A 25,931-nucleotide genomic window follows, 5' to 3' on the forward strand; every position below is an offset into this window, starting at 1 on the left:
TTCCTCTTTGGTTCGATGATTAGAGAGTTTTGGTTTGGTGTGGAAGCAAGGCCTTAAGGTCATGAGTCAGTAGCAAGAAGAAGCAAAGGGCTACTAGGGGTGAATGGTCAGGGATTTCCTGATACTGGCCTCAAAGACAAAATCAGAAAAGTCTAAAATGCTAGGGGAAGCAGTTTAGGCTGCACATAAAGTTGATCACATTCTGAGATATGGACTCGTGCTTCAGATATATTTCTACTTAAAAACACACGAAAAAGTTCATCTATGAAAATGTAATGAGGAAAACTAAGCATGGTGGTACATGCCTGCCCTTGGGAGGTAGAGGCAGGAGAATGAGGAGTTTGAGGCCCGCTATAGGACATGAGACCTGGTCAAAAAATGTAAACTGTACCAAGGATACAAACTCTCATGAGAAATCCCTCTGCAGCACACATATGTGAGCCAATCAACATCTAGGCAGGCCCCTTGCTTCTCTTTCTCATAACTGTAAAGACTAGAAACTATTCCAGAAATGGGCAGGGTTAAGAGGAGGATCTATTAAAACAGGGGGAGAGTGTGAGACACACACACACACACACACACACACACACACACACACACACACACAAACCCAACCCAACCCAACCCAACCCAACCCAACCCAACCAAACCCAACTCAACCAAACCAAACTGAACCAAAACAAAAAAAAACCCAAAGTGAAATTGAACAAATTAAGACCAGAACCACCACAGAACTTAAGTCGCCACCTGTACAACTGCATCTGTCCCACTTAGCTTTTGAGGGGGCTCTCAACTCATCCCTGTCTTGAGAGAGAACATGATGCACCTCGTGACTTAAGTCAAGTTTCGTGCCCTGACACTGGGTTGCTAAACTCCACAATACTGGCCTGACTGCTGATGTCCATTGCTTCCTGAAAGGGTCTCAGTACATTTACACAGGCTCAAGCCTGACCATGTTTCTACTCAGAACCCCCTCCCATATCTCCAGCCTCGTTCCCAGAGTAGGCTGGAGGCACCTCTAGAGCCGTGCTTTCCCCCTCCTTCTTGCCCCATGCCTTTGTCCTGACAGAGTGGAACAGACTAGCATGTTCACTTAGGTAAAGGCAGGCCATGAGAACAGCACCTTTTCTGTGGGTTACCTGTGCTGGGGTGGCTTGTGGGCCACAGAAGGGCCTGCCTGGGTTGTTGGAGCTCTCTGGTGCCCTGTAGTAGGCCATCTTCCATCTGTGTCTTCTGATGCTTTCCACTGTCATTATCCCAAGTACTGTGACCCAGAAGGAAAGTATCTGACAACCCATTTGCTCCTAACCTTGTGGTAGTGCACCTTGAAGAATCCTGACATTTTAGGGCAGACCTAGATCCCCAGGACTAACTGAATTCTCAAGTCAACTCTCCCTATCATTTGAAAATACAAGGGAAGACAGCAGCTCAGATGCAAAGCTAAGCATGCTGGGCCTCCTATAAACACCAACATCCTTCTGTTTCTCCCCTTTTCTCTGTTCCCAGTGGTGTTTCTGTCCTTTTCTTTGTTCTCATGAAATGGTCATGAAACCACTTAAGAGACTATCAAAATATAGTACTACAAAGAACTGGGTCCTTTTTGAATTAGTCCTTGTCCTTATGAACTCATTTTGTAGTGGGTATGATAATTGTTCACAAACTGTGAGCAGTACTCATTTGACAAGTTACAAAAAAGTGTCGCTGGTATCTTAGATTTCATGTCACCTAGAAGGAGGACCTCTATCAGCTCTTAGTCTCTTTAGTCCTTGAGAAAAACTTCCAAAGTCAGACAGTCCTCAATGGCTGACGGATGTTCTCACTTGTTCAGGCCCGGGGAAGAAAGGCAAGAGAAACTACAGGGTCAGGAGATGGCCACGGGAAGGTGGGGGTGTTCCAGAGCAGGGGTCCAAGGGATGCATGCGACAGGGAGCATTAAACACCTCCGGTTCCCAGGCCTCCTTCCTTTAAGAAGAGCCTATTAATGACCAGCCCGTGGTGTCTCGGAATGTCTCCGTCTAATTCTCACTCCTTCCCTCACCTATCATGCCTTAGCGGAACCATATCTGTCTCTTTCTTTGTAATTCTGCTACTGCCCGTTAACAATCTTGCCAGCCATTATCCCCTCCACTGGGGATGAATCACGGTCCTTTCCCTGTGCGGCTCCACACCTGCTGCTCCACCTCCTCCATCATCCTTCCCGTGCGAAGGACCAGGCTTTCAGAGAAATATTTTAAGAAATGTATTGGTCGCCCAACGTCACCCATTCCATATTAGCTCTGGCACCATGGCATCTCAGGGGACTACATATCATTTTCCTCCTGTGTCCTTGGGGGCTATAACCTTTGCAAGCTTTCGCATTTGCACAGCACTGACCCAGATGCTATCTGCAAGCACATTTGCAGTCTCTTCCTACTCCTTCTTGGTTGTAGCTGATGAGATCATGGATCTCCTTGGAAACAGGTCCCACAGCATTATTTGTTAACATCACCACCTCCTTTTCAGCATCCTTAGCTGATAGGAGCAGATTACAGTAGATGGCTAAGTAAAGAGGGTGGCTAAAACCTTTTTCCTGTAAAACCAGAACACACCGGTCTCACAATGAACTATTACAAGGTTTCCCAGCTGACATCTGCTCTGTGTTGTCAGCAGTCAAGTCCCTGCCACAAGGATACAGAGCCCCCAGGCCACTGTTCAGTCTGGAAGTCTAGGACTTAGAGAGGCAAAGCTTGGTCTCAAGGACACATAGTATAACAGCCACAGTTCAGTGCCGGCTCCAGCACCTCTTCCTCAAGAGCAATGCCATTGTATTTCCTGATGCCTAGCAACCAAATACTGGCCCCTTATAAAAGAAATGAGGGACAATTTACAATGAGGGTAGAGACGGAATCATTCAAAGGCAATTGACTGGAGAGATGGATAGAACATTCCCTTAAATTACATGAGTAGAAAGAATCAGAAGGGAAATAAAATTGTGAAGCACTTTACATGTAGTAGACAGGAACGAATCCCAATTCCTTTAACATCTGAAATGTGTTAAATCAGTCTGAATAAAACCTACATTATGGAGAATAGGACATTTATACATAAAGATCAATTTCTTTGTTCCAGTTAAATAAAGACACATTCAAGTTGGAAAAAAAGTATATATGATACAAATTGAACATTTTATGCACATACACACACACACTCACATACTCACAACTGGGAGTGGTGACACACATTTACAGATCTTATATAATCTTAGCAATCAGAAGTTTGATGATGATAGTCAAGGCTAGCCTGGGCTACCTGGGTGAACCCTTGTCCCAAGAGAAAGAAAGAAGAAGTGTCACAGATACACATGAACAAACTGTCAATGCAGAAGGGCTAGCCTCCAGACCCCTTCACTAGCTCTAAATGGGGATATGGTTGATACTGCTTTTCTGGCAATCACTGATTTTCTCATTTTGTTTTTTTGTTTGTTTGTTTGTTTGTCTAGCATCTTCCCCCCTTTTTATTGAATATCATCTTCATTTACATTGCCAATGGTAAACCTTTCCTGATTTCCTTTAACTCAGGCTAATCATCACTGCAGAAAGCAGGGAGCTTCCTTAGCCGGACTGGAAGCACTCATTCCAAGCACTCTGGAGCTGTAAGCTGCCTTTCCATGCATATAAGGCCTGGTATTACAGTGCCCCGCTCACATATGTTTGTCTGGTAGGTGTGGATTCCTTAACTTACACATTAGTAATATTTGAATCTCCCTTTCAATACAAACCCAGCTGTGAGTCGCCTTTCTCTATCTCCACTAGACACACCTTTCTGCAATAATAAAATCTTGCTTTAGGAGCTAGAATGGCATAATTGGGAAAAGGTCAGTTGGGGGTAGACAAATACCTCCAGGATTGTTTTTCTGATACTATTTTCCTTATCTTGGAATGTCGGACATCTAGTGGTAGACACTTCAAATAATTCAGTTCCATATTTGAGAGTCAAGCTATTTTTTTTATAAGGGGGTTTAGGTCAAAAGTCCACATTAAATTTTCATTACTGATAGATTCAGGCCATTTGTCAGTTTCTCTCACACATGGGGGCACATTAAAACATCTGAGTTTCTAGAAAAACAGCATGCTTATGAGAAAACGCATCTTTAATTTAAACACTTAATACTTTTATTAAATTAATTTAATTAATTTCAATGCATTTAATTTAAATAGTAGAATAAAATATTAATGTTTTTATTATTAAAAACAATCCTTTGCTGTGACTTAGAAGGGAAGGAGTACTTTTCAGTCTCTAGGACGTGTACTACTTAAATGCCACTGAAGCACACAGATGGGAAGCTATCCATGTGCAAACAGGAAAGCGCATCTTCTTCACTCCAGGGTGTTTACAAAGGAAGGCACGGTGAAAATGCAGAAAGAGCAGAGATGGGCCATATATGTTACAACTCACAAAGACTCGGGTACTCTAAGGATGCTCTTAGCATCCTTGACTGAAGGAGGCTTCCCAGAAAGAACGGAACAAAGCTAGATGAAAACGCTCAAAGGTTATCGGTATTGATGTACCTCCTTGGACGTGCTTGCTGGCCACGGTCCTGAGCGAGCTTCCTTGTCCCATAGTGCTCCGAATGAAAGCTAATTTACTGTGACATCTTCAGCAATTTAGGACACGTGGGACCCTTGTTCACACATCATTGTCATCTACCTGTGCTGTTGCAGCTCCTGCCCATTTCCAATACTACCCAGATGCCTTAGATATCTGTTCTTAGACATCAGACACCCATTAGCTGCATGGACATGAAGCATTGCCAGCAGTGCGTGACAGTGCTCACACACTACACCGTGAGAGCTCACACACTACACCGTGAGAGCACAGGTCCTCTCTTCATCCCTTTTTGTGTCCTCTGCTCTATGCTAATGTTTCTTCAGCTGCTTCTTTATGATCTTGCCTTAGGTTCTGAAGGAATTCTGTGGAACCCTCCCACCTCCTCCGGTCTCCAGGTGCTTGCTGATCTTCAAAGTATATCTACTTCAGTGTCCTACCCTGGGTTGGGACACCTGGAGGATGCAAAACCCGCTCTAGTCACTGGACACTGCCCAGCAGACGCTACTGAGCAGCAGCTCCTCAGATCTGCTGCACTGCAGGAAGAGTCACAGGTGCACATCGTGAACTCCATCAGCTCCCATAGGACAAGGTAGATGGCCTGCGTTCATCTGTTGATTTAGGGAAGTGAGCCCAAGACTTTGTACTGTAAGTTCCAGCATCATTTTGAACAAAACTGAATTTCTTGACTTCATTATTTTAAAAAAGAATTGTACAAAACACCATGATAAGGAATGTGGGGAGCTATGATTTATGGCTCTCTGGGTAGAGGAGATTTAATTCTGCCTTCTGCTCAACGGCCTATCCATTGTGTGAGCAAAGTCAATACCAATAATGAAATGTAGACTGAAGGGCTAAATCAATTCCATAAAATGCAATAGAAAGACTAGAGGACTGAGTAAATTTGGAAAGGCTAGTGCCTGCCAGATTAGTGTTTGGACAACAGGTAATTACAAAAATCAATACCTGGATATGAAAACATGACAGGCAGCCATCCATCACAAAGGGGGGAATAATTACTAACAGTCTTGGACTCTAAATAAGGAAGAGAGGACAAAACAAGCCTGCGTAGAATTCTTATCAGAGTTGGCATATTTGTGTGTGCATACGCTCACCCACACAGGCACACCTCCCCAGGTGACTGCAGAAAGGGGCTCCACTTCATGTTCTCTGTTCAGTCGAAGTCTTGCCCTCAGTCCTCGCCACCCTAGTGCTCCTTCTAGCTCCTAGCAGCTCGCGGGAACTAGAGGACCATCATCATGGCGACTGGGGATCAAGGACGGGAGGACGAGTTCCACTGATGATATGAACTATCCTTCAAGTACGAGCTGTCGGAGAAAACTCCAAACGCTGGGAGGTGATACAGGCAGCTCAATGACAGCAAATTCTAAGAGCTGGTAGAGGCAGCTCAGTGACACAGCAAAACAAGGAATATATGTCTCATGTGTGCACACATGCACATACATACAGGCTTGCTCAGACTTCCATATACTCAACACACACACTGACATATCCAGACATACACAAAAATATCATTCACCCTTATATGTGGACAGGCATAAACACACGGACACAGACATACTCAAGCCTACATATATATATATATATATATATATATATATATATACTTATAAGCACACTGGTATATAACACAAATATGTACACACTGACACACACATACATGTTTCACATACATTCTGATATGGACGTACATTCATAAGCTAAAGCTGTAACTTAATATCTTGTGTTTCTTGCCACAGAACTGAGGATGAAGCATGTTTACTCATGGAGTCATCTGTACAAATCGAGTCACTCAATCCCACAAAGTCCCCTCCCCCCAATACGCAGTTTCAGCATCATTAATTTTCCCTTGCACCCATTTCTGCTTTTGCATATTTCTCTTTTAAAACTTCTTTATATTAAAACTTAATTACATCATTCCCCTGCTTCCCGTTTCCTTTTTTAAAGATAAGCTGAGGGCTTCTGGGAGACAATAGCTTCTGTTCCAGTTGACAGGCTTGGCTGCTGGCATGGGAAGCGCCCTCTATCTGATATGATAGACGTGTTGGTTCCCCGTCACTGCACACCCTTTGTCCACCACAGGGCACGGAGGGTAATTCCGATAGAGCTACAAGGAAGTCTGAGATCTGCTGCAGGGCTTCATGGCAGCCATCGGGGCCTTGCGGCCAGTCCACAGAGCATGTGTGCAAACCATTGAGACAAGCAAGCACACAATTCCCTGGGCCTCGGTGCCTGTGCAGCCTGACTGGATAGCTTCTTTTTCTGACAGCTTAAAAGCTGTCACTTCTCTGTCCCTTCCGTCCCTCATCCAAACAACCTGACAGAAAGGACAGACATCTCCCCCCCCCTTCGACACCAGCAGGAGATTTGAACCAGAGGAGGCCCTGCCTGTAGGTTAGAACCCACCGCCCAAGTATTCACTGTACTAAGCCAGCGTCCTTTCCAAAGCTCTTGCAAGACACTTGTGGGCTGGGCAAGAGCCACTCTGTTCACGCCTGTGAGTCTCTGCATGTGAGCAACCTGCTTTGCTATATATTCCTGGGTGTGAAAGGTGTCATCTGTCCCAATAACAGGAATGGGTTGGGGGCAGAAACCCAGATGGCTTGGGACTGACAGGCCAAGCGCTCCTGAATCATCAGGTTGCCAACAACAGAATGAGACTTTCTTGGTCCTGAAACATAATCAGGAGCACACCCTTCACTTTGCACAATGGTTGAGTATGGAGGAGTTAGCAAAACAGGGATCCTAAGATGATGTCTATATGGAATATCTGTCATATAACTTTAATGTGATTTAGGTCATCTTAATAGCATAGGTACATTTTTACACTTTAAATTTACAGTTGATGGTCAATATGTTTCCTCATCTAAACTTTGTCTATCTTAGCATCTGACGTCAGGTCATTATGTGTTATGTGTAGCTGCGCCAGGCATCAGAAGAGGCTCCGTGGTGTTCCTAGTCTCTTCCCTCTGGGGACCAGTTCCATTACTACATCCCTCTCCACCTGTGACAATTCAAAATGCCTCCAGCCGCCAACATACCTGAAGGACCAAATGAGATTGCTGAGAGCTACAAGCAAATGAGTTCTTACCGATGATAGCCACGAACCAACTGAAACTGCCGGCCGACAGACTTCCAAAAGCAAGGAAGACAAAAATCCGTAATAAATTGCAATGGCACCCTCACATCTTTTCCTCCCACTGTTAAGCCAATTTGGACTCATACTTAAAGTTGCTAACATGTTACAGAGATGACTCATTACAGTTTGTAAAATATTTTGAAAATTTGATTACTCAGCCGCTTGCCTGTGAACGTATATCCTTTATCTGAAAAAAAATTATTTTTGAGCTATCTGCAATGATCGTGGTAATTTCTCAGAAATAAAATACATTACACTGCACCTTAGGGCATTCCAAACATTTAAAAATAGGAACATTTTTAACAACCATTCATGTGACGGACACGGACAACAGTCTCATTAATGGATCGCATATATTCATATTATAGCCACTGCTGCTTTTGGAAATGACTCAGAAGAGCTGGTTATGTGGTAAAGCCTACAGTGATCTACTAACAAGTTCTCAACGATAGATGGGGCATCGTGAATCCTGACTATAATTTGACGAGATAACAATTGATGTCTTGCATTTTTTACGTCTTGGGAGACAGACTACTTCCAAAGACAGAATTGGGAAAAGGAAGACAAATCATAGCAGCGAGAGGCACTGAAAACTCCGCTTCTCAGCTTCTCTAAGGACAGACATGCCCGGTCCTTTGTCCTCAGTATTCAAACAGGAAAGGAGCACACATGCATACACGTGCAGTAATTCCAGGGAAAGTGCTGTGCCTCAGTCTCAAAGGTGAATCTACAAGCTGACAACGGGAGTTGGTAATTTTCATTTTCCTGTATTTTTCTGTCAGGCATGACTCTGAACAAGCCCGAGTGTTTATGCACCCAACACCATCCACTGGACAGTGCCACCCGCACTTACCTCGGCCTTAATTTTATTGTCTCCAAAACAGAGGTGTTGCAGGTAAGCGGCAGCATTGGACTGGACGGAAGGGAACTGGTGCTGTAACATCTGTATCACTTCAGGCAGCTCCGGGTCTCTCCATCCAAACTCCCTGGATGAAAGAAGCGGGAGAACATGAGGGAGAGCCCAGCACACACAGCTCTCCTAACATCCGCTAAAGGTGCTTAACGGTCAAGACACCATCTCACAACTGTTCGTTCTTCCTCATGCACAGATGGGCCCAGTGAGGGCAGCATTTCTGAAAAGATCTTAGGTACCAGCATTTAAATATCCATATGAATATATATGTTCATACTCCACGAAGATTACAGATATGTGATTTGAACTTCCTGAAAATGTATGAAAGATTAAGAAAATATGCATTAAAATGCCCTCCATGTGTTTTAACTTGGGCTCAGATTGGGTAGAAGACACATTTCTCTGATATGTGACCTCAAAAGACAGGCATATAGCATTTGCCTAAATTATCAGATGAGAAAATTAATTATAAATCAAAATGTCACAACAGCAGGTGAGCATGCTGATACTATTTTATTATTGTTATTTTTCATACTCAATATCTTCTTCAAAAAGAGACCACGGCCAACACTGGAAAATAATTCAGGTGTTTAAAACCTTTTAAGAGGCAAAATGAAGCAAAGAGAAAATAGACTTCTTCATCTGAGGTTGCAAGTGTAGCACTCTGAAGACTCTTTGAAGATAAATTATTCAAAGAGCTATTCGATGCATATTAGCAAATTTTATGTGTCCTGTCTTTCTTACTGTATTCTTTTTCTTATAAGAAGTAAAAATCAGTCCAAGAGTCTGGCTGTTTATTTACTTTCGAGGTAACATGCTCCAAAATATTTACGTCTATTCTAAAACTCATTTTTTAAAAAACTGTTCAGAATGCTCTTCTATAAAATCTCTCAGCTCCCTCAGGTAGACCATGTGGCCAGTAGGGAAAACTGTGGGTTCTCTTCTTACAGCAGACAGTTGATTTTTAACAGAGAACTAAAAAAGAAACCTCTTAGACCACAGATAAAACCCTGACCTCCTAAGTCACGTTGAGGACTATTTATCTGAGAGACGGGCTTGGGGAGAGATGGGGAGACTTTGCAGCCTCGCCTGCTCCTGGTGCAGTGACTCAGAAGCATACAGCTGACTGCTGCAGGTCAAAGCTGTTGCCTGAGCGCAGGCGTCATGAAAAATGGGGCAGAGAAGGGAGAGACAGAGGTTCAAAGTGTCCCGGCAGATCCTACCCTGTTCTTTTTATCTTTCCTTTATCACAGCTGGTAGAGCTGTTGAGCCAACCCTAAAGCCCGTTGGTGCTGAAGACAAATGCGGAAGGAAGGTTTCTGAGGATGGCTAGTTTTTATTGGTACAGATAAAGCATTTGACTTCATGTGTCGGAAGACTTCAGTAAACTTGCATTCTGTCTTACGATGACACATTTCTCAAAAGAAATATAGCAAATGTTTGCTGAAAATATGCCTTCATCAGATGAAGGTGAGAAAGGAGGCCTATGGGATCACAGAAGAAAATAATTGTAGGTCAAAAAAATGAGAAATCAGTTTTCCTATCAACTGAATTTCCATTTGTTGCATATTTCCAAATCACCTCTGTAAAGCTAAAAACAATTACTGTACTCATAATACTAGCCCAGTGGAATTATATTCCTTATGTAAATGAAGACTAAATCTAAAGAGAATCCATCAATGAAACTTCTGTGAAAAGATACCACATGGCTAAGACGGATTTATGTAAACTTATACTTTCAGAAAGCAATTAGTAAAAAAACTCATTCCAGTGTATTTTATTAGCAAGATGGTAATTGCTCTATTAGGCAATGGCTTATGGGACGTGGACATATATCAAGGGCACCTTTTGAGCAAGAGCTCCAGGAAGGAAGTCTTAGAGGCTCTTGAACATCTCTGTATCCGTGCACCTATGTATGTACACATACAGACACACACAGACACACAGACACACACACACACACACACACACACACACACACACACACACCAGACTCTGATGTGGCAGATGACTATTCCAAAGCCTTGTGATTCCATAAGACCTCCAAGCTGTTCTCTGACAGGTCAAAGGGAGGCTGAGCGGCTTTCTCATCCAACATCCTCAGGCCTCTGGGATCATTTCCCACCTCAATGCTCCTCTAGACCGTCCAGGGTGGATCTGACTGCACTTGCTGGTTCAAACCCTCCAAAGATTTCACTATCTTGGATTCGAGACTTGGATATTCCCCCAGTCCCTTCTATGCTCTGCTGGATCTGCACACTGCTATAGTGGGGGCGGCACTGGCTAAGTGGATGCCCGCTGAGCCCACCTGTCGGAGTGAGATAATAATTCCTACCTTAGAGTATTGGTGGGATGGTTAGCAATAATAGTTACAGCTGGCACCCAGTGTGGGCCCTCTAGAAATGTCAGGGATTCCATATAACTAGATGAAGGAAAGAAGAATAATAAATAAGAACCATCTATAACTCCTAGAAGGTGAACTTATAACACTCTTTTGTTACTGGGCTTTACCCTGAAAATGTTAATGGAGCCAGAGAATATGCAAATGTAACCTTTCCTCCATTAAAGCTTGGCACACAGACCAACAATATTGGGACTACCCCCTCACTCATGGATGGACTGTCTGCCTTGTTAAGATCACGAGGCTCAGCACACAGTTAAATGGCTAGCAGTTTTGAAATCCCTTACCATGCTGCCATGCCGGTACCAAAATCAAAGAGTTGGTGAGCTGTCACAACATTTTATCAGGATCCCTGGAAAAGAACCTGAGGACACCCTGGTCCTCGCAGTCCAAACTTCACTCTTAGCAAAGCTTCCTGTTCCACTCGTTCTCTTTGACTATAGCATGATGAACTTCAGTGGAGCCTGTTTAGACTCAATGTCAAAAAATCTCAACTGTTTGTGTGTGTGTGTGGTGTGTTCATGCACACACACGTGTGTTGGTGTATGTGTGTGTTTAAGTGTGCAGGCACACATATGTGCAAGTGAGTGGAAACCAGAAGTCACTATTAGGTGATCTCCTCAACTGCCCTCCACTTTGCTTTTTTTGAGACCGTCATTCACTGACCCATTGACTTGGTTAGGCTGGCTGGCTAATCAGCTCTGAAGATTCAAGCCACTGGCCCTCGTACCCACATCTCTGTAGCTTGTCACCACCCCCACTTTCTGTTTTTGTGGGAGCACAAGTTCCTCAGATTTTCAGGGCAGGCACTTGATGATCTAAGCCATCTCTTCCAGGTGCACAAGCATTACAAACTTTGGAACTCTAAGAGTATAAAGACTACTAATTTTAACTTTCAGATCCAGAGCCTTGAGGTAGGCTATTTTGTTCTTTATTTCACTTTATCTGGAAGAGTTGAGAGTGGTTCAGAGGTGATGGAATTAGAGAGTAGGAAGAAGACTTTCATTAATAATAAAAAGGAGAGATTTCCATTTTCACTAACCAATGTGAAGTTATCTGATGGTATTCACATGAATTAATGCCATGCACTTTGAGTAGTTTGCAATCCCAAACAAAAACCTGCCCCAAACCTGTTAATTATATTTTTTTAAAAATCTTTACTTTGATATAAATAGTACTAGGATTAAGATCATTTAGAAAGAAAGTGAATTGTTAGAATTTTATACAGAGAAGCGGCTTTCTTCACAATGTACAGTTTTCATAATGTGGATTGATTCACCCACCCAGCTGTATCAACAGCACCCAATCCCTCTGCCATGATTCTTAGGTTCAGCATTGTGACTGGGCAAGCTACCCACATGTGCCCAGGTCATAAGAGATATTATAAGTAACCATGACAATAGGAAAGAACAAAAATTTAAAGGAGCATTTTTTGATATTTAAATGAAATAACTGAATTCCACTAAGAAATCAAGAAAGAATGGTCTGTGACATTCTGTACCTGTCTCTGGTATGATAGGTCTCTGGTTAGATCATGTGGTGATTTGAATGGGACTGTCCCCTAATAAGCTCAGATATAGAGTACACGGTCCCCAATTAATGGAAATATTTGGGAAGAATTAGGAAGTATGGACTTGATGGAGGAGGTGGTTCACTGAGGGGGGCTGGGCTTTGAAGTTTCAAAAGCCCATCCCAATCAGTTAGCGCTTTCTCTTTCTGCGTCCTGCTTGTGAATTCAGATGTAAGCTCTTGCTCCGGCACCATGACTGCCTGCCTGCTGCCACGATTCTCACTATGATGGTCAAAGACTTTAATCTTCTGAAACCACAAAAACCCAAATAGATTCATTCTTTTATAAGTTGCCTTGGTCAGAGTGCCTTATGACAGCAATAGAAAAGTAGGGAATGAAGAAGAAATTATGGACAGTCACATCACAACCTCTGACATCCCCCAAGCCCTAACTGTCCAACTCTGGGAGTGCCTTCCTTATCTGGAAAAACAGGAGTTGCAGATGTGATATAGAGACGGGCTAGATGGGGAAGGTGATTATTTTGAATTACCCATTGTTCTCTGATGCTGACTGGAGCATTCTTAACAGACAGAGGGGAGGGAGACTTCTGAAGAAGAAGGTGACAATGACACCTTGAGATAAGATAGACTGATGTCCTCAGGAATGGACAAAAGTGTCAAGAGCAATGAGGTGACTGGGGAGGACAGCTCTGGAGATTCCAAAGGCAAGGGAGGAGCTTTTCCTTCAGAAGGGACAGTAGCAACCCTGACGACTTGGCTGAGACATGGTGTACCTGAATTTGGATAATGCTGTGCTGTTTTAAGCCCCTGAACATTGTGTCGATTTGTCGTAGCAGCAAGGAATGAATTCAGAAGTACAGATTACTAAAGCACAACCCTGGGAAGCCTGAGAGGCTCTGCTCTATTAGGGCAGAGGGATAGGGATAATTGCTTGGTATACCATAAGGGACATCACCTCTAATTCCGAGTATCTTCTGTGTCATTTCCAACTATGAGCACAGATTATTGATTTCCTATGACTTCCTTACATCCTCTTGGGCATCTATATATTTGTAATCATAGTTTTCTTAATCTTCATTTTATTTCTGTAAAACCTCGTTGCCTTAACTTCTTGTATGTCCATGTTTACCTACCTGCTTTGGCTTGGGATTCACCCACAACCTTCCTGCTCCTTCTGACATGGATTTTTGCATATCCATAGAGTACCTAGTCATTGAGCTTGCCCAGAGACACTTTTTTTTTGTCTTGAGAAACTTAATTTCAAATGGTAACTGATAATAACTGTCAAAGAGTAAGACAGCTTCTTCACCAGATTGCGGTATATGTGTAGTGTGTTAAGTCGTGTTTCTCCAAATTCATGTCTAGCTGAAACCTTAGAAAGATGGACTTAAGGTAAAGATTAAGAAAAGACCATACAGGTCTAGAGAGTTCCCTATGTCTAAGGAAAGTGTTCTTATAAAAGACAGAAAAGGACATAGAAATATAGAGGGAACAAAAATGTGGAGAGAGAGGCAGAAATGATGGGTGATGCAAGCCAAGAATATGAATGTTTCCTGACAGCACAGGAAGCAGGTCCAGACTCTCCCTATCGCCTGTGGAAGAGGCAGCTCTGCCAATATCTTAGGTTCAGCCATCTGATATTCTAGATGGAAAGAAATTGGTTCTTGGTTTTTGTTTTGCTTTGTTTTGTTTTATTTGTTTGTTTGCCTGTCATTTGTGGTACTATGTTACAACAACCATAGCATATTCAGATAACTGTGCCTGGGAAATTAAACAGTGAAAATATCATCATGTAGGCCTGTCAAAGTTTGGGGATGCTACCATCATACACACAGAGTTTAAGATGATGCCAAATGAGAAGGTCCTGGGGCAGGACTGTGCACAACATATCAGAGAAAAGACCAGAAGGGCAGTGGGTGAAGGGGAGCAAGACGTGCACCTCAGTAGGTGAGGTCAAAGGGGTCCAGGTACAATAGGACATGCCAACCACTGTAGCCCTGGACTGCTGCATGGAGAGATGTGGCTGCCAGGCAATGTGCTGATTACACCTTACATGTGGCTAAATTTATGCCTTCTCACTGCTCTGTTGAAAACAATTCATGGACTGTGTGGACGTGGGGAGTGTGGCAGAGGAAAATGGGAATATTGAGAGGCAGTACTGAGAGGGAGTACTGAGAGGGAGTACTAAGAGACAACTTCTGAGAGGGAGTACTGAAAGGCAAGTACTCAGAGGGGTCTGGTGCTTGGTGCAGGTAGAGCCATCAGGCTACCCTGTTGCTTAGGGGAGGCCACCTGCTGGGTCCTGTGATCTGTCACTTCAGATTGGGATGGTCAAGGTTGAAACAGCATGTTTCCTAGTGGCTGCTGAAGAGAGACAAACAGTATAACACCCAAAACACAATCCACACATCAAATGAGGTACAAGAAGAAAGGAAGAGTGGCCCCCTGTTCTGGAAAGACTCAGTGAAGCAGTATTCGGCAAAACCAGATCGGGGAAGTGGGAAGGGGTGGGTGGGAGGACAGGGGAAGAGAAGGGGGCTTGCGGGACTTTCGGGGAGTGGGGGGCTAGAAAAGGGGAAATAATTTGAAATGTAAATAAAAAAATATATCGAATAAAAAAAAGAAAAAAATAATGAGAAAACTTGATTTTTCTGAGCTATTTGGATTTCAAATATTTGACTTTAAGCTTAGCCAGCCATGAATTCCTTCTCTGAGTTCAGTTTATTAAGAATTGAGAAGGAAAAAAAGAAAATGGAAGGATCAGTGAAATAAATGTGGTTATTTACTATCTTTAATTACAGGTAGTTTAAAATCAATGGATTTCTGCTTCTATTTAAGACCTAAATATTCTAAAAGATCATGAGGCTGTAAAAGATATACACATTCATTATAAAACCTCTATGATGTGTTAATGAACCTTAAATGCTAGTTATACATTCATTAATGCTGCTGATTCAGGTCTGGGTGTTCCATGAGGAAAATTTAATTTCATATATATATAAAATTAGTGTGTGTGTTTGTGTGTGTGTGTGTGTGAGAGGGGGGGGAGGGGGAGGGGGAGGAAGGGAAAGAAGTAGGGAGGAGGGAGAACTTTGTTGTCCTAGCTAGCCACAAAGGTTTCCTTTGGTAAAGAAGCTCAATGGAGAAGCTATCATTATCCCACAAAATTTACCTTAGGATTATAATGACCTTGACCTTGAGATAAGATGGGCTGATGTCTTCAGGAATGGACAAAAGGGTTAAAAGCAGTGGTTAAAAGCAAAGGCAAAGAGTTAAAAGCTATGCTTGGATTCTGCCTCGAGGCCCAAAGAAAACTGCCTGGACCCTTATATCTGAATGGAGAAGAAGAGACCTGAGCCTCGGTAGTCTTGTGTTAGGAGTATAGGATTTATTGATTTGGATCAATGGGTCTTCCTTAACAATTTGGGAATGAATAGTCAGAAAGCCCTGGTCTCCTTTGGAATGTTTATGTGCGGATATTTTTTGTATGCGATATTTACGTATATATGCATATTCATATATACGTTTTTATATGTGTGTTATATACATCTATATCCCCATAATACTTGACTATATATTGTATATGTATGTATATATGTATTCCTTATAATGTGCATAAGCATATATTTTTTAAAGGATATTATATAGTAGACTAAAAATACTATGTATAAATCTTAACTGCCTAGTTATGTGCTGAACAAGTACAACAACAGACATGGTGAAGTAGACTTGGAAAGCCCATGAGGCCTCAACCCTCTACAAAAACCTACAGGCAACTAAGGGATACTGAAGCAAAATAAATAGTTTTCCCTGGGGACTAGCAAATCAATTGATTATCCAATACCAAGCCGTCAATCCAGAAAACACACATCTAAGTAATATTACTCAGAAATAGCAGCTTATATTTCTGTACTTAGTAATATATAAATATATATTGTAATTATTATATATTATATAATATATAGTTAATACAATGATATATATTACAGCAATTAATGAAAAAGAAGACATGGGATTGAAAGAGAACGAGTGGGTTGTGGGAAGGTTTGCGAGGGAAAAATGTGAAGGAAAGGAGGGAATAATACAGTATAAACTCAAAAAAAATAGAAGAAAATAATTAAGCAGCCATGTCATCTGTTAATTTTCAGTACCAAGCAGTACATTTGATGAATCTTACTTATGAAAGCTTGAAGCTTCTCTTAGAAGGCAAACTGATATGGCTGGACACAGAGACACACTGAAATTACAAACCTTCCTTGGTATTCCACCCTGGGCTTAGTGACTCTGGACATAAAGATCTGTTTGCTCTATGACACCTGTCATGGTGTATTAATCATGGGAGTCATAAACACAAGCAGGGGCTTTGAGGTCATCAGCTGGCCTGAGTTTGGCCTCATCTACCAGATTACGTAACTGTATCGACTGTTGTATTCACTCTTAATATCTGTAGCACGCATTCCACATGAATATTCACATTTATTATCATACTTTAGTGGTCTAAAGTATGCTATCTCTACTTAAGAGAACATCCAGGAGAGATAATCCCTTAAAGAAAATCTCAGGAGAATCTAACCAGATCTGCTGCAAAAATTGCCACGTACTATCAGCCTCTAATCCTTGCTTTGGGATTATTGCAAGCAACTTCTGAGGCAGAATTGTATAATATGAAATGCATGCAATCCAAGAAAAAAAGATAGTACATAGGTCTTTACGATCTATAGGTTAATTTTCTGGTGAATGTAAATGTTATATGATCATACTCTGGGGAGTAAACTTCAAAAACACTTTTCTAATCACATTGGTGCCACCTCAATATATCTAGCCAAGATGACCAGCTCATATCTGTGGTTGAACACAGTTGGGCTTTAGTGATCTTCACATGAAGGACCCATGCCACAGAGATTGTGGGGCATGTCCTTATGCAGGGTCAGGGAAAGTTTTTAGGATGTGGCTGCATTGGTGCCCAGTAGGATAGTTCAGTTCTACATTGGTTGCTACCACACATGCACAGAAACTGTGCTTGTGTGCCATAAAGACCCTTAGCCAGAAGAGAGGAGAACAGTGCTCACCCTGCAACTGACACAGACATCTTAGTAATTCAGATAGCACAGGGTACTCCTATTTGTGTCTTAGATGAAATGCCTATTTTGTCTGTTTTCAGACATGATTATGGAGTGTTTGGCTTTTGCCTGTGGTTGGTGAGCTACAAAACCTTTAGTGCTCAACATAACAGCTCCAAGACATGCTCATGGTGGAAGCTGCCAGGACCCTACTCCCACCTCACAGATTGCGCTGGGGCTGTGCAGAGAAGAGGTCTTAGTAGAATAAGAAGAAAGAAGGAAACACCACCTAGAAACATGCCACTCTAGCGCTGTCTGCCTCCACTCAAGTATTACACTGGAGGCTAAAGTTATGTCCCAAGTCCTCAGCACATCATAACAAAATTACAACTTTTATAAAGGAAGCAACTGAAGTAAAGGAGTTTCTTTGTCAATGAGAAGCCACATTACTCATATAAAACGTCTTTCTTCTTGATATTGCTGTATCTTGAAATGTTGTGGTGAGTCTGACAGCCCCTAAAGGGTGATTGATTCATAGATCACATTATTGTAGCTTGAGATACAGTAAGACTGAGTGTGAGTGGTGGTCAGCTGCTTGGACAGGGGAGCAGAATGGCCCCTACTTAAGTAAGTCTGTAGCTTGGTGCTTCTGACCAAAGCAAGCAAGCAAGCAAACACCCAAGAGAAAAACACCCAAGAGACAAACACCCAAGAGACAAACAGACTGCTGAAATGCATCCATCTAAGCTCAATTGAACTTGGTCCCTCAAGGAAGCCAAGGAAGGTATGGATTCCTTCTGATATTCATTCTTCATGCGAGAAGGATATAGTGGTCACCAAGACAGCATGCACAATTCCTTCTCGTTCCTGGCATCAAACACAGTGGAATTTTCCATGGCATTTTCTTGGACCAAATCCTAGTGCTTTTATCATGAAACTATTAACTTATATCCATACCCAATGTCTGGATTTTTCTAAAAATACTGTAAGAAGAATATTTTCCCCCTTCAGTTTGAATCAAATAAGCAACAACAGGTGTCCATCAATGGGACTTAGTCAATGCGGCGTGGCAGGGGTGGGGAGCTGTAGAGTGTTATCCTGGATGAGTCCGTGGCTGGGCAACGGAATATGTACACAATTTCTTGTCAAGCTACAATAACAATCATAAACAAGGCTCATTTAAAAACACAATGTCCACTTATCTTACACTTCTCCTTGTTAATAAGTTCCAAGGGATGGCTTAGGAACACCTGAGGTGTGTGCCTAACTCTTAGCAGCGGAATGGCTCTGATTAACTAAAAGTCTAAAATGAGTTTGAGGCTACTATTGGTATTATTGTCAAAGGTTACAACTTATGAGAGGCAGTGGCAACCAAACAGATGAAGGAGGTTTCAGCACAGGGAAAAGGAAAGATGGCAGATAAACACAGGCTTACTTGTTCAAATCATCAATGTGCATATTATATCTGTCAGTTTTCTCAATATTTAAGACTGAAGCTTTTTGGAGCTGGAGAGATGGTTTGGTGCTTAAGAGCACTGACTACTCTTCCAGAGGTCCTGAGTTCAATTCCCAGCACATGGTGGCTCACAACCATCTGTAATGGGATCCGATGTACTCTTCTGGTGTGTCTGAAGACAGCTACAGCGTACTCATATAAGTAAAAATAAACAAATCTTAAAAAAAGAAAAGCCTGAAGCTTTTCATCCCTGAGAATGGCCGTCTTCAGCTCACCACTGCTGAAATCCCTCACAGGTGTGAAATCCCTCAGAGTAAGCACAGTGGCTCTTCAGGAGCCTCCTTGGGGCGACTGCAGCACAGGCAGACTCCTGGAACTCTACATTTCATTATGGTGAAGTGACTGGATAAAGAGTACAGCAGAAGCCTACTGCTTTTGACCTGTGGCACTCAGTAGCTCCTAAACATGACTGGCTGACAGGGTCCTTGGGGGCTCGGTGCTTCATGCCAATATGTCTGACTGCGAGTCTCATTTCTTCAGGAGTTGGTCCTGACAACATTAATTACCAGTGTTCCACAGAGTTAAAGGTTTTTGGCACCAGACAACAGAAACCTTGAAGAGGTTGTGTTGTCTTTCTTTCCTCTCCTCTACCGACAGCAATTTTTGTTTTTTGTTCGTTTTTGTTTTGTTTTTGTTTTTTTAATCATAGAAACCTCTGAAAACCCAGGTTGCAAAATGATGACTTAATTTAAAAAAAAAAAACAACACAAAGACAACAAAAACAAGTCATAATCAAAACTTGAAGTGTACTGATGAGGTTTGTGTGAGCATTACTGCACACTTAGTGTTGTTATACTTTCTCAAAATATTTAAAATAAGCCACTGTTCCTTTGAAATTTCTGTGTGTCCCTGAGCAAACTTAGCACTTGGAGAAGTGTGGGAACAAGGACAAGCCAAAGGTCCTTATAAGAGCTACTACTTAAGTCACAGTGAAGAATAGCATAGTGAGTAACTGTGGGAGGAAGGGCAGATCATTTGCATATGAACGGAAGTCAGTCTTGTAAAGTTTAATTTTAGAATTTTAATTAAACGACTCACCAGATAAAGTGAGCTGAATGTAAATATTTGTCCATTGGGGGAAAATACATTTCCATTCATTCTGAGACTTTTCTCCTGACTATGCTTTGAAATATGCTGTTCATGGTGGCAAAGGACATATACATCATAGCATTTCTTAATGAGTACAGAGTCAGATGCTAAGGGCATTTTTTAAGGTGGTCTCTGCACAAGGGCCCCCAGGGTCCATCCTTCTTCTCCTTCTTTCCTCAGGGTCCTGGGGCAGCAAGGGCGGGGAAGGCTTGGCAACTGAGGGCTCCCTGTGAGCCCTCACCCCTCTGCTAACAATTCACCTGTCATCTCCCCTACATGGAGGTGCACGTCACATGCAATCAGGCAAGGAGCCTCCTTCCAACTATGTCAGGAAAATACCCAGGCAATAGAAGGAGGGAGCCTTTCCAGCCTGGACTGGTTTGGGGATGAATATGCAGTAAGGCAAACTTTGTCCTCCAGGTGAACTTTTAGGGGAAGACTCCTATTTAACATTTTTGGCTCCATGTGACTGGTCCTGGATATGATTAAAGGGAGATGCACCAAGGGAAGAAGAGCTTCTCTGACTCAACCCTGTCAATCAACACAGAAAACCACCTCCTTGACAACCAGCCCCTCCTCTGGCTAGACCTACAAAGAAGTGCCTAACAGTAACTCGCTACCCTTGATACTCTAGCTCAACGGAGCGGATGCTCCTCTGCAGTGTGAACTGTGACATCTCCTTAAATACAACTTGTTGTTATTTGCGATTTATGTGCACTTTCCTAGTTCTCTGAATCAGATGCCAAGAACCTGGAAACACCAGACAGAGACCCCTGGTAACGAACAGTAGCAGCATCATGCGGTGTTCATGACAAAGCACCACTTCAGTGGCAGCTGTCAGGGAAAATACTTCTTTGATTACATACAGCATGCTCTGCTCAGTATGAAATTGGACTTAACATCTTCAATCTTCTATTTGCTCTGAAGGGCTTTGCTCCGTGCCCATTCCTTGCCCTTTCTCCAGAGCCTTTGTTGGGCTGCAAAGAACTTAGATTGCAGAGAGAAATCACAGGAGAGAGCTGAGAGCCAGAGAAAGCAAACAAATTCGAAGCTAGCAGGCTCGGTTCTGGGGCCAAGGTAACAAGCAATTCCTCTCGGATTTGACTGCACTAGAGTGATAAGAAAATGTGAAACAGATACTTCTCTCCCTACCACCTGAGACACAATTATTAGCTAATTATTGGATGTATTGTCTGCTGGATGCTGCATGACTTTCCAGCAAGCAATGACACACTTTCCTTCCACACAGACAGAAATCACCTTAGCAGGAAGTAACCTGTATTGGACATGCTCTGTGTGGCTGGGAACTGGATCTATGCCTTGCCCATTAATGTGTACCCCATCTCCATCAGGAAGGTACAGTAATTCTCCCACACAGATGCAGCCACTGGGGTTTAGAGCCATCCAGCAATTTCCGAAAAGGCCATACCAGGTGATGATTGTGCCTGTGGTCACAACTAATATGTCCACCGTCTCATTAAACTTTATTTTTTATTAGATATTTTCTTTATTTACATTTCAAATGTTATCCCCTTTCCTGGTTTCCCCTCTGAAAACCCTCTATCTCATCCCCACTCCCCCTGCTCACCAATCCACCCACTCCTGCTTCCCTGTCCTGGCATTCCCCTATGGAATACTACTCAGCTATTAAAAACGATGAATTCATGAAATTCTTAGGCAAATGGACAGAACTAGAAAATATTGAGGTAACCCAGTCACAAAAGAACACACATGGTATGCACTCATTATATTTTTAAAAATTATTATTTCGTGTTAGGTACAAGAATACATTTGTACCCCGCAAAAATTGTATTAGGATCAGGAAAAAATAATGAATTTATTGCACACACAAGGTATACTGTAATTTTAGATACAGTTTTGTAATTAGAGTACATATATTAGTCACCCACATGGCACTAGTTTCTGTTACTGGTTTTTATGCTTTGTCACAGGTCAGGGACCATGACAGAGCACAGAAAGATGGCTGCTCTCCACCAGAGCCCACACAGCCTCCTGGCTTCCTATTCAGGAGCTGGTCTCAATTCTACAGAAAGCCTACCTCTCCAGATCACTTCCTAATTTACGTTCTTTATGTCTCTGGTGTTTCTTAGTCATCTGTCATTTGTTTAATGAGTCACCATGCCGGTCAAATAAAATGGACTACCTACATATTTGTTTCGCTAGACAACTGGGCTACTTGTCAGTCAGTGGGAAAAAAAATCCTCCAGGTAAGATATTTTTACCTTAGTATTTCACTCTTAGTATTTTCGTATCTAAAGTCTTCTAAAAGGAATGTTTTTTCCCAGGCAAATATAAGCTGGCTGAGGTGTAAAGCTTACACTTTTCTTTAATCGTGATATAATACATAACATGTTTAAAACCTCAGCACTTGCTTATTTACCTGGTGTAATATGTTATTTTGCCCTAGAATTTTTTGTTAAAAATCTATTATCGAGACTAGAAAAATAGAACTGACATTCAAAAAATGATGACTGCCTAGTTCCCAAATCTAGCAAGCTAAAGCCTCAGATGGATGGAAAGAGATACAAGTCTCCAGTACTGTAATATAGCTGCTCAATAAACGAGTTAGTGGTCAACTCAGTATTCTTCCCGAAAGTTCTGTGAGTTTGCTGCTTTGTATGTTTCTATCCACTGCCACTGGGGAAGACCTTGAACACCAGGGAGCCTGACTGACTGGTCATGAGTTGAAAATGGACCCCAGAGTTCATGAGTCTCCATGCAGCCTTCCTGGACTCAAGCCCTCTGCTCTGTGCACAATGCCAACCCCATGGCAGCTGAGGGTCTCAAACTTGGTAAACGACGCTGCACTGCTTACTAGAGCAGCGAAGCAATTGAATCCTAAGAAAGAGAACCTCACTTCTGTGGCACATAAGAGACCTGAACACCCCTCCACCCTCTGTTGTCCTTTGAAAAGTATTCTGACTCCATCTGTCAAGTATCAGAGGTGTAGACTGAGAGGCAAGAGGAAAAAAAGAGGTTCCACTAGGTCAGAGGAAAGGTGTATTTCCCAGACTTGAGAGAACCCCCAAACTCATTCAACCCCATTGGAGGTAAGAATTTGTTTTTTTTTTCTGTCAGGGCAAGGGAAAAGTCTGCTTAGGAAGAGTCAATTGTGGCTGTTATTTGCATATCAAAGTACTTGTGTTTTATTAAAATATAATGTACATTTTGTTGGCCTAGAACATAAGCCTGAAGGAACTGAACCCAGGTCATCAGCTCTGGCAGCGAGTGCCTTCACCCACCGAGCCATCTTGGCGGCCATGTTCTTACATTTCAAACCTGAGCGTGCCAGAGCTGAACAGCTGATGGTGCAGTTTAAGATGTGCTCTGTTCTCCAGCTGTCACGCTCCCGTTATCTGAAACTTTTTTCTAAATATCCCTTGACCTATTTATGTTCAAGCCTTTGACTATTTGGGATTTCAAGTTTACTGTTTATTGTGTAAGTTAATACTTCCTTTGTAGTTAAATCAAAGAGAGATGATAGCTTTGTATTAAGAAGACAAGAGGTTGGGGGGAGACCATGTATTACTATTCTGCATTTCTTTTATTAACATGACAGTTGTGGCCCTTGTGGTGGTGGGCTAGAAGGGAGGACTCTTCTGCCTCTATGTCTACTTGCTGGGACATCCGCACCCCCCCCCCAGCCATTTCTAGGCAACCTTCTCAGAGAAGAGACCGTACACAGTAGCCAAGCAAAACTCTAAGCAGGGAAATGTATGACACAGATGCATGCTGGGATCCCAGCATGTTTATGTTTATTTAACAGGTAGGAATGTTTCACATTTTGTTTTATTTTGAAAAGCAATTAAAAAGAACTATCTTAGAACTAAAATCCAGGATACTGTTACATAAAGCAAAATTCAGGCACAGCTGTTTTCTCTTTTTCTTTGAAATGCAAAACTCTGGACATAGTTATCACCATAAAAAGACATGGCAATGGAGAGGACAGGATTGTCCCGAAGCAGCACACAATTCAAAGGACTATTACTTCAGTAACAGTTGGATAATTACTGGGAATAAAAGAAAGGTTTGTAACTTCTAACACACAGTCAAAGGGCTATAAACTCACTTTCCATAATATTCCTAAGGCCTCGATGCTTTGGAAATTTGAATATTTTTCTAATAGGCTTTTATTCTAGGCTGTGTCTCCTCTCATTGATCCTGCACAACACGGCCACTGCAGGCTTCTAAAGATGAGCACCAGTATCCCACTGACCTTCTAGTAGCCAGGATCTGTGCCCTGTCACCCCAGAGCTTTAGGCCAGGGCAGCTTCACATTCTAGAAGTTCTTTACCAATGACAAACAAATGTATACTATTCCTACCCATAGGGTGAACTGACAGGTGTGAGTCAGGCTTACTCTGAGGAAAACACTTCCTGGTTCTTGACATCATAGAAGCTTCCCTGGCCTTTCCTGTGGCAATAGAATGCCAATATTGTTCTTATAATATTGAAGCCTTACACTTACTGTGTAATGTAGTTACCTCTGCATGTTCTCAGCACTCAACCTCTATGTTTTCAAAGTCCAACATGTACATGTCTGATAGGCAAATAGATAAAAACAATGGGGTGATGAATGGCATCTGGGGTGTTTTATGTGACTACTGAGCACATGCGCGCTGTCTCCTGTATTCTGTCCTTGGGACCCCAGTCACTCACCAAACATGGACTGTCAATGAAAACTAGTAAATATTAAAAGGTCATTTCCCATCCCCAGAAGCAAGGGTTCTTGGCAACTATGACTGAATAGCATCATGTAAGACAGGGTTTCTTAGACTTAGCACTACATAAATCTGGATCAGATACTTCATTAATAGAAACAAGAGGCCACCCTGCATTGTAACATGCTAAGCAGTATTCTTGGCTTCTTATCAATTAGATACCCAATAGCATATAATCCATTTACATTATAACAACTCAAAATGTTTGCAGCTATTGAGAAATAATTTGTGGGGAGGAGAGGGTGTCATGCTTGGTTAAAAAGCACAATCATGAAGTAGTTTTTGACGTAGCTTTCTGAAGTAGCAAGAGACAGACCCAACACACTCATCACCCTCAGCCACACTTTACAAGCAATGTTAAGTACTCATCTCTCGATAGTAGTGTCACCAATGGTGGAGCAAGTTTTGTGGACCAGAGCTCAGTGAGTTTGGAACTACAACTATGGGGGCAGAAGAAAGATGAGAAAAAGGTACAGTAGTGACCTCTTATTATCATTGGCTCATGCAGTCTAAGTGACTGAACAGCCATGGGAACAGAAACAGCCTAAGGACACTGTAGGTATAGGAAAATTTCTAGAACTCATCAGTCACCCCCAACAGCACCCTAACGGCTGATAGGTCTTTTTAGTACTCAACAAATATAGTAGAGTGTGAACTCTGCAATATGCACAAACATGTGCAAACAAAAGTCCTAAGTGTCCTCAAGCACCTTAACATTGTTGCCACCCTCTTATCAGCAATCAGACCCTCTTCCATCAGGGGCTGAGGTAGTGTAGGGTTTCCTAGTGTCATAATCAGGTGTAAATAATGCTCCTCAAATACTCTGGTGTCTCAGTCAGATTTAAATATGTCTGAAAATCAGGCCCTTTCAGCATGGCTTTCACAAAGACAGTTGTCTGAAGCTAGGCTGGCACCTCAGGGTTGATGTATTTCTTC

At 42.3% G+C, this 25,931-nt stretch overlaps 1 protein-coding gene across 1 annotated transcript in view; it reads right to left on the reverse strand.

Moving 5' to 3' along the window:
• The window catches only part of Ctnnd2 (catenin delta 2), an 847,786-nt gene that overhangs the window by 243,073 nt on the left and 578,782 nt on the right, over window positions 1-25,931 (reverse strand). Inside the window, exon 10 of the mRNA XM_052159968.1 lies at window positions 8,598-8,730. Coding sequence (XP_052015928.1) covers window positions 8,598-8,730 — 133 coding nt within the window. The remainder of the gene's footprint in view (window positions 1-8,597; window positions 8,731-25,931) is intronic.

This window comes from Apodemus sylvaticus, chromosome 16 (assembly GCF_947179515.1).
Source record: "Apodemus sylvaticus chromosome 16, mApoSyl1.1, whole genome shotgun sequence".
NCBI classification, from domain to species: domain Eukaryota; kingdom Metazoa; phylum Chordata; class Mammalia; order Rodentia; family Muridae; genus Apodemus; species Apodemus sylvaticus.